This window comes from Triturus cristatus, chromosome 12 (genome assembly GCF_964204655.1).
Source record: "Triturus cristatus chromosome 12, aTriCri1.1, whole genome shotgun sequence".
Lineage (NCBI taxonomy): Eukaryota > Metazoa > Chordata > Amphibia > Caudata > Salamandridae > Triturus > Triturus cristatus.
In genome coordinates this window covers 847,411,162-847,421,433 of record NC_140595.1, presented here as the reverse complement: position 1 = coordinate 847,421,433, position 10,272 = coordinate 847,411,162, and the positions used below count along the sequence as shown (strand labels likewise).

Sequence of the window (10,272 nt, the reverse complement as noted above, 5' to 3'; positions counted from 1 at the left end):
CCCGGATTTGCGCTGTGGGGTGGTCCAGTGACAAAGTGAACAACAGCGGCAGGCAGGGCCTGGCGACTCGCGTGCCCCGCACTTTCGCTTTCGCACCACCTTGTCGTCTCTGCGAGGTTGGGTCGCGGAGCCCTTGGTGTTGGTGTGGTGTGGCCTTGCTGGGAGACCCTGCCTGCCTGCAGGCTGTGATCCACCCCGCTGCCCTGAGGGGGCCCCCCCGGAGCTCGTGTCTGCTTTCCTGCCCTACACGACGTGGCTGGTGCGACTGGGAGACTGGTGGCCATGGCCACGAAACAAGATGGAGACCGGGCAAAGACCAAATCGACCCGGCGCGGCGCCGTCCATCAGGCCAACAGTATGGACCGCTATACCCTCCAGAAGGGATCGCCCGATGGACCGCGCAAGTCCCCTGAGAGCCCTCCTGATGCCCCAGACCTGCCCGCAGATTTGACTCTGCGAGATGTTATGGGCGCCATTGCCGAGATGAAGGCCTCGGTGGGCCAGCGGTTTGATACACTGGCGCAGAAGATTGACTCGGTCCTCGTGGATGTTGGCCTGGTGAGGGCCGATCTTTCCAAAACCAATGACCGAGTAGAGTCTTTGGCCCACACCGCATCGGGCCTAACGACAGATGTGGCGGCCTTGCAAACAGAGGTGCGCCGGCTTAGTCGGGCGACTGCGCTAATGGATCGACGCCTGGAGGACTCCGAGAGTCGGGCACGGAGGAACAACATCCGCATTATCGGGGTGCCCGAGGGACGCGAGGAGGCGGCGGCGGATCTCTTTGTGGAGGACCTGATTGCTACCCATCTCCAGCCATGGGGGCTGAGCAAATTCTTCGCTGTGGAGAGGGCTCACAGGGTTCCCGGGGGAAGGCCGAATGTCGGAGCCCCTCCGAGACCTCTCATCGCCCGGATTTTCAATTTTCGGGATAGAGACGCTATCCTGCAAACCTCCAGACTGCATGGACCGGTCAAGCTTGACAATATGGAGGTTAATTTCTATCCTGATTTCACCCCAGCGGTCCAGAAGCAGAGACTGAGCTTCCTAGGCGTCAAACACCGTCTTCGGGACCTAAACCTCAAATATGCCATGCTTTTCCCGGCCAAGCTGCGTGTGGAGGTGGATGGTCGCACGCATTTCTTTGATCGTCCCGAGGCGGCCGGGGACTGGCTGGATACTCTGCCCGGGGATCGTGGGCGGGGGGGGGGCGGCGGGGGGCGGCGGGGGGAGACGGCACGCTGGATCAGGACTGAGGGTCTAATATTGGGCCTCACTCTGGACGAAAATGATGCCACTTTTGATTCTGCGTCAGTTTTTTGTAAGTTCCCCTCCTATGGAGGTTGTGTTGGGTCTATTGGGGGTTCTCCCTCCTCCCCTAGGGGGTTTAGTTAGTCTAACTACATATGGGGCGACAGGCACACTGCACGTTGGGGGGGCTGTTTGGGCTCATGCAGGGGTGCAGGGAGGGGGGAGTTCTGTTGGGGTGGGTGGGTAGGGATGGGGTGTTGTTCGTTTTTATCACAAGGCAAACGTATTATTGTGTTGGTTCTAAAGTGCTCTCCGGGGTACGAATGATGGCTTTTGTATATGATGGGGGGTAGGGAACTAACTTTGTTGTCCTGGAATGTGAATGGACTGGGGGACAGGATCAAACGGGGTGTGGTCCTGCAGTTTTTGAAGCGAATCTCGCCCGATGTAGTCTTTCTGCAGGAGACACACCTCATTGGTAACTCCTTCTGCGCCATGAATCGGCGTGGCTATCGCCTAGTGGCTCACTCGGGCTTTACGTCCGGCTCACGGGGTGTGGGCATCATGGTGAAGAACTCGCTCCCGTTGGAGATTGATGAGGTGCTCCACGATGATAGGGGACGTTATACGGTCTTGGTGGGAAGACTGGAGGGCAAAGTGGTTGTCTTTGTGTCAGTATACATCCCACCGGGGCTGCAGTCGACCACCTTTGCGGACCTTGGGCGCCTTCTCCTTGGCCTTCCGGGGGGGCTTTTAGTTGTGGGGGGGGATTTTAATGCGGTGGTATCTGGATCGTCACCCCCCTAGGGACCTCCCCCGGGCACAGGCGTGGCTACCCAGCCTCTTGGATACATTTGGATTAGTGGACTGCTGGCGTTTAAAACACCCCGCGCAGCTGCAGTATACTTTCCACTCGGGAGCCTATGGTAGTCTCTCACGACTAGACTATGTCCTTGTCCCGGCGGCCTATGTTGGGAGGGTGGGAGAGGTACGCCATTTGCCACGGGGTATTTCGGACCACTCCCCGCTCCTACTGCACTTTGATGTCTTTCCGAGGGGTGAGGGTAGGGTGGTCCCAATCAATCCTTGGTACCTGCGCGACCCCTCCATTCGCGCTGCATTGATTAAATCCCTTCAGCGATATTTTGATGAGAATGTGGGGTCTGTGCCTTCGGCCATACCGCTATGGGAGGCCTTCAAGACAGTACTCCGAGGGGAGGCCCTATCCCTTATTTCCCATGCCCGGAGGCGCGAGCGGGAGGAGGTGACCCGGATGGAGGCTGAAATAGCCGAGTTGGAGGGGAATTTAGAAGGTGGGGTGACGGATGCTGCATTACATGTCCTCCAACTCAAGCAGGCGGCCTACAGGGCCCTCGTCACGGAGGCGGCCAGGGGCCTCAGTAGAGAGCAACAGGGGCGTCTGTATGATGTGGGTGATAAGGCTGGTAAACTTATAGCGTGGTTGGACAAAAAAGAGAGAGCGAATCGTGTGGTCCCGCTGATTGAGAAAACGGATGGTGTGTGTGTGTAACTGAGCCAGAAGAAATTGTCTCCTGCTTCGCGGATTATTTCCATGGGGTGTATTCCCCGGTGTCTCCCTGCTCGGAAGAGGATTCCCTTGCCCTGCTCAGTGATATCGCGCTGCCGTCCCTTTCCGGGGAGGACAGGGTGTCGTTGGACGCCGCTCCCACCTCCGACGAGATCGCCCTCGCCATACGCTCGGTCGCTTCCGGCAAGGCCATGGGTCCGAATGGTCTCCCTATCGAGTTGTACAAGTTACGACCGGATACGCTGGCACCCCACCTCCGGGCTATGTTCCTGGCGGCACACTCGGTGGGCTCCCTCCCGCCGGACCAGCGTCTGGCTACAATCGTGGTCATCCACAAGGAGGGGAGACCTCGGGACCGGGTTACATCCTATCGGCCCATTTCGCTGCTGAATGCGGAGCCCAAGATTCTCGCTAAGGTACTGGCCAATCGGCTGGTCGGCGTGGTGGGCGATTTGGTTCATCAGGACCAGTCTGGCTTTATTCCTCATCGCAACACAGCCCTTAATCTGCGGCGTTTGCACGGTGTGCTCGCACGTGCCCCGTTCATACGGGAGCCGGCCATTTTGGCGTCCTTAGACGCCACCATGGCGTTTGACACGCTTGAATGGCCATATATCTGGGCGATGCTTGCGAAGTTTGGATTTGGCCCAGGGTTCATCAGTTGGGTCAAATTGCTATATTCGGGCCCATTGGCGCAGGTGGTGGTGAACGGAAGAGTATCGGCTCCGTTTGAGCTGGGCCGGGGCACTCGACAGGGCTGCCCCTTATCGCCGCTCCTCTTTGCACTTGCCTTGGAGCCCCTGGCGGAGTGGCTGCGGTGGGAGCCTTCCATCCGTGGTCTCCGCTGGACCCCCGAGTATGAGGACCGCGTATCCCTATACGCTGATGACATCCTCTTGTACCTAGCTTCCCCACGTAAATCACTCATAGTACTGGTTGATGTTCTGCATTCATTCGGTCGTAACTCCGGTCTGGTCATCAACTGGGCTAAATCGTGTGTGTATGTTCTCTCTGGGGAGGCTCCTATCCTCCCGCGGGGCTGTCCGATCCAGGTCGCCCCGCAGGGATTTAGGTACCTGGGTGTCTTCATTACTCTGGACCCGGAGGCTCAGTATGATCGGAACTTGCTTCCCCCCCTCCAGCGTCTGAAAGAGGATGTCGCGCGCTGGCGGCGTTTGCGGCTTTCGCCGCTCGGCCGGGCGGCATTGTTTAAAATGATGTCGTTGCCGCGTTTCCTATACGCGTTGCAGAACACGATGGACCTCGTCCCAGCGCGCTACTTCCGCGAAGTGGAGAGTTTGCAGCGCCGCCTGTTCTGGGACGGGAGGCCACGTATTGCCCTGGCTAAGCTGACGCTCCCCTGGTATGATGGGGGGATTGCCCTCCCGGATATTAAACGGTATTATTGGGCCTCCCAGCTAGCTGCAATTAATCAGGGCCTATATGGGCCAGCCTTAAACCCGGCGTTTGAAATGGATAGGATGCTACTTCCAGGTGGTGACTATAATCGAGCGCTCTACTCTAGCGCGCCCGATGCTCGCCTAACGGGCCCCACGCGTGTCATGGTGCGAGTGTGGCACGCGGCCAATGCTGCAATGGGGTGGAAGGACCGTTTGACCCGGGCGTCACCACTATACGCATCTGAGCGGTTGGGCTCCTTGTGGACCTCGAAGGGCTTTGAGAAGTGGGATTTAATAGGCATCAGCAAAGTGGGGGATCTCTGGACGAGGGGAGGATTTAAAACGTTCGAGATGCTGCAGACGGAATTTCAGTTGCAGGGCAGCGAGTACTTTCGGTACTTGCAGGTCCGGCATGCGCTGGGCTCCGTCTTTCCGGACGTTGCCTCCATCCCGGAGTGCTCCCCCCTGGAGGATAGAGTGCTGGATGGACACGTCCCTGACAGCACGATCTCACTGATCTACAAAAAACTGATCAACGATCGCTCAGACTTGCTGACTGCCCTTCGTGAGGCTTGGGTAGCCGATGGGCTGGAGCTGGACGACGAGGACTGGATCTCCGCGGTGGCCTCCCCGAAAGAGGTGGCCATACCGGCTCGCCTTCGTTTCGTCCAGCTCAAGATACTCCACAGGGTCTACATGACGGGGCCAAAGCTCCTGCGTATGGGCTATGCTGAGGACGGTTTGTGTAAGCGTGGGTGTGGTGCGCTGGGGACTTTTCTGCATATCCTGTGGGAGTGCCCGGAAGTGGAGGGGTTCTGGCGAGGTGTGCATGAGGTGCTGCGAGTGGTCACGCATGTGGCGCTGTTGCCCGAAGCGAGGAGATGCCTGTTGAATGTGTGGGAGCCTACCGATTACTCGGTGCCGCAGACGTGGTGGGTGACTCTGGGGTATATGGTTGCCAAGCGTGATATTGCCCAGCTGTGGGGCTCCCAGAGGCCCCCGACTGTCTCGGCCTGGAAGGAACATATGGATTGGTGCATGTTTCGGGAAAAGGTGGTGTATGTGGCGAGAGGTAAGCCTGCGACATGGGTGAAAGTGTGGGGCCCCTGGAACGCCTACCGCGGGGGAATCTGTGCTCCACCGTTATTGCCCGATCCGTCGCCGGCCCCGTCCCCTTAGCCAACTCATCCCCCCAGTACCTGGGCATTAGGTGTCCCCAACCCTAGTTCTGATCTCTCCCCCCCCTCTTGAGATTCCTATGGATGGCTAGAATCCCCCCTCTAGGGGAGCACGTGTTGCTATTCCGATTGAGGATTGCCTTGTGGGTTTGTTTGTGTTTGTTGTTCTTTAAATTTAAAATGGAACCGTATAATGGGGTCTGGATAGTGTGGCGCGCAACGATGTTACCTCCTGTAAATGCTCGGCCGCAGCACCATGTGTTTCATAAATGTATATCGTATGCTCCTTTTATTGCTAGCGGCCGGCCGGAAGGTTGTAGACCCATATTTGTATAATTTTTTGAGTCTTGTAATAAACGGTTTAAAAAAAAAAAAAAAAAAAAAGTAAGAGAACAACCAGCCTTCCATTTCTACACTTTGCAGAAGGGGCATTCGTTATGCAAAGTGGTTAAGTAGAGACAGCAGAAGAGCCAGATAAATAGGTGCAGATGTTCCTGCTTTCACGGTGAAAAATCTGAAAGCTCAGCGGAAACCTCTGGCGGTTGAAGTGATGGAGAACCCATTATTGACAGTGGCAAAAGTGCTATTGAGAAAATTCTACAATCAAGTTTTGTTAATAGCTAATTTATATGTGGTTTTAGGGCACTTGAATAGAGGCTTCTAACCTCTTGTAATGAATCTGTAAACAGAAAAATGTCTTCAGCATTCTGGGTAGAATGTAGGTCATGTCCCCTCATGAATCTGACCGTTGGCTCCTCTGTGCTGGAGAGATCTGTGGTGAATAATGTGTTCTCCACTATGATGATTTACTACCAGACTGCTGGACTCTGCTTTGCAACTCCTTCTTATTCAACTGTTGTCACCAGAAAGATGCGTGGCGTGGTAATTACTAGATTACTTGCAGCTCTCTTTGTCACACGGAGTCGTGCCGCATGTGATGCTGCGTGTTCTGTCTCTTTCACAGTAGCACTGTTTGGGTATCCTAAACCCCTAGATAAGCTATCTCTTTAAATATTCAGTGGTCAAGCGAAGGTGATGAAAAATGCTTTGTTTTACAAGGCCTCATGTTGTACGGATTGCGATGATGAAGAGGAGGGGGACTGCATGTGAAGATCACCACTAAAAAATAAAAGCATAGTGTTGGGCAATGAGCTCCAAACCAGTGCTGGAATGCCGTCTTTTTTGCTTTCGCCCCCAGTAACTCAAGAATACTTAGAACTTACCATTCCCCCTCATTCCGTTGCTCAAATGCTTCTTTTTGGAATGTACGTTTTATGTTCTAAAGTGTCTCTTTCTACGGATGTCTTTATTTTTTCTGACAAATGTAGTGCAAGCAGAACAATGCAGGTGTAAACCTTTCTCCATGGGGCCTAGTGTTGGCTCATTCGTGGTAATACACCTAATGTATTATTGATTAAATGAATGTAGTCTGCAAACATCCAGTCACACTCGATAAACTGATCATTGCCCCCTGTCTTGTATGTTTCAGGCCAGACTCCAACGGGGGAACATTCTCTTGAAGCAGGGAGACACTCAGGAAGCTAAAGACGACTTTGAAGCTGTGGTAAGCGATTGTCTAGGGTTCTTGATGGTCTTGTTGCACCCAGTGGAATTCCTCTGACTGCAGTGACGCTTTGATATATTTATTTCTTTGATGAAAAAAGGCACACAACTAAAAACTAGGGTTTCCTTCCACCCAAAACAAACGATACCAGAAAAGTAACCTCTGTTTGGTCTGGGTATTATAGAACAAATGTATGTAAATGAGTCCACAAAAAGTGTGAACACATGAAATGTATATTAAATCCCATAAATTATTTGGTTTTAAATTGTATACTTCCTAAATCCCATATTATTACATTTAACTTTAATTTTAAAAAAGGAGTCTTAATGCGCAGAGTATCGAAGGGAATATAAGAAAGAAGAGCAGAAGCTTCAACAAAAGAGTCGCTTTGCGGCAAAATACCACAACTGTCTGTGCCGGACCCTTTTTAGAGGCCACATGGTATGCAGGGGCTACTGGGCCCAACCGTGGTGTTTGAGGCCTTTTACTCCCGATGCCTCAGGGTCCGACCTACAGTGGATCCTGAGCAACTGGGACAAGTACCACTGCTGCACTGCACTCCGGTGTAGCTGTAGATGAGCAGTCAAAGGCTCCGGGTAGGGTAGGGGGTGAGTAGTGAACACAACTCCTAACTCAAAGTGCACACAGTGATGTCCTTCCCTACAGGGCGCACTGTTCTTGGCACGCAAGTGCTGGTGCTCCAGGGCAGGTGGTCTTGGTTTCAGTGGTTCATGTCCCACACCCAACAGGGAGACTAGCAGGCCTTGGTCCCCAGTTGTGGCCTCAGGCCTACGTTTTACAGAACTTCTCCATCTCACACAGTCCATCTGGCTGCTTGGTAAACTTTTTGGGGTCTCAACTTTCTCATAGTCCATATACAGGGACTAAATGAGATTTAGGGTCTCTTGGAAGTTTTATGTTGGGTTTCTACTTCTTTTGAAGTATACAATATTCTTTCCTTTTGAAAGGCTGTCTGTGTCAGCAGGAGAGACTCCGAAGTTGATAGACCCACAACACAGGCCATGGGAGTGACTAGAGTTCTCACCTGGATGTCGGCCACAGTGATGTGTATCAAAAGGGTAATCCTGGGCTCCCAGCATTACTGTTTATGATGCCCTTATCAGCCCCATCACCTCCTGAGATGAGTCCAGGCCCGTCCATCTGATCTCGCACTGCCTCAAAGAGTGTAAAAGGGGAGTCTCTCTCTCCCCTTCTCCAGTGTTTCCCACCCAGCTCACAGGAATGCGGCAATACACAAATCTGCCTGGAGGGATTCCTCTCCTCCTTGGGTCTTCACAAGGCCTGGGCTTCCCAAAGTGGAACCCAGGGGCCTCTGTGTAATGTAACATTGCAGGTACACTTGCACTCAGTGTACATACACAGCACATTTACACGCAGTGTACATACACCGCACACTTACACTCAGTGTAGATCTACAGCACACTTGCACTCTGTGTACATACACAGCACATTTACGCTCAGTGTAGATATACAGCACACTTGCACTCGGTGTACATACACAGCACATTTACACTCAGTGTAGATCTATAGCACACTTGCACTCAGTGTACATACACAGCACATTTACACTCCGTGTAGATCTACAGCACACTTTGGGCATGGCTGACCGCGGCAAGATGGCGGATGCAAATTAGAATTGCTCTGTGCCTCGACCCACAATCAGCTGCCATTTATCTGTATTCTGGCGTTATGTAGAACCTGTGGAGTGTATGTGTTTGGGGACCGCGGAGATCCTTCCGGCAGCCTCTAGAGTCTGTGTGATCTGCTGATCTCTTCTTTGAATATGAGGGAGCCCGTGTGGAGCGCCGGACGCGGGGCCTTGCCTGGTGGGCCTGCGGATGCAGTCAGAGACTGCTGCATGGAGGGAGGCGTGACAGACCCTTACTGCGTGGTCCTGATAGCCCCTCGCTTGAACAGAGACAGTTAGACTACTTTCCTGTCCCGATGGCGCACTACGGAGGCCCTGGGTGCCTGAATACCAGGCTGCTGGTGAGGTTGGCATAGTGGGCAGAGGTCGGAGCGAGAGGGCGGCAGCCCCCGCTTGACACAATAGGCAAGTCGCATTGCTGGGGTCCTCCCTTGACCTCGCGCCGAGGAGCCAGCTACTGGCACTGGATTCTATCTGTTGGTACAGAGGCCTAGTACCTGAGCGGCAGCGGTAGGTTCTGGCTGGCACTTGCTGTGGATATCAGATAAAGCGCAAGAGAGGTTTGTGATCGCTCTCTTCCCCTCCTATCCAGGGAGGGGGCTTGGGTTTGATTTCTCCTGGAAGGTGACGACTTCCCCTCCTGGGCCTAGATTTGATCAAAACGGTACTCCCTGCTTGCAGGGTGATGGAGGACAGGGGACTTTGATCTGTAGCTGCCTACATCGCCCAGGGGCGATATTTTACAACTTGTGACCTTCATCGCTGGGCTGCGGGGGAACTTTGACCACTCATGCCCCTCTCCCAACTGCGAATCCGCAACACGCGTGGAGAGGTGAGGCGGATCTAGCTATGGTGGCCCGCCAACCAGAACACTCACCATGGACACTAACACTGTGGCCCAGCACTGCCAGAAGTATCATCCCCTTCATTACATAGAGCACAGAAAGTATTGCTGAGAGGTGTGGCGGTTTCCTACAGTGGTGAACGCTTATACATGCTGCTAAAAACGCTTATAGTAAATTGACTCGGACCCTGGACCAGAGGTGGTCCACTTCCTTAACTGCACCGGTTCACCCCTGGTCTATATATTACTGGTGCATTCTACATTGGAGCGGTGATTGCTCCTTGTGCCTCTGTCTTTTATCTGCCTTAGGAGGTGACTGAGGATCCGCAGTGACCTTTGAGCGAGGAGTGGTGTCAGTGGCCTCCTCTTCCCCCTACTCTTGTTTGGCCTAAACACACCTGCTGGTGCACCCATCTTGTGAGAGCAAAGAACGGGGAAGCCTGGATCTCATATGACCCCCTCATTAGGTCAGGGAGCATGCTCCCCAGAGTTGAACAGAGCTGATGACCCCCACTAATCGAGTTCCCACAGTATGGGTCTGCTTGTTATTGCCATTATCTGGAGCATATAAACCTTCTGGGAACATGTATCTGATGCGGTCTTAATTTAATCTAAAAATCAATGAAAATTGGTTGAAAAAAACAACAAAAAATACACCGCACACTTACACTCATTGTACATACACCGCACACTTATACTCATTGTACATACGCCGCACACTTACACACTTACTCATTGTACATACGCCGCACACTTACACTCATTGTACATACGCCGCACACTTACACTCATTGTACATACGCCGCACACTTACACT

General features: G+C 53.3%; 1 protein-coding gene across 1 annotated transcript in view; it reads left to right on the top strand.

The window, feature by feature from the left end:
• The window catches only part of LOC146783063 (dnaJ homolog subfamily C member 3-like), a 206,076-nt gene that overhangs the window by 77,852 nt on the left and 117,952 nt on the right, over positions 1-10,272 (top strand). Inside the window, exon 4 of the mRNA XM_085639056.1 lies at positions 6,868-6,942. Within this exon, the coding sequence (XP_085495182.1) occupies positions 6,868-6,942 (75 nt within the window). The remainder of the gene's footprint in view (positions 1-6,867; positions 6,943-10,272) is intronic.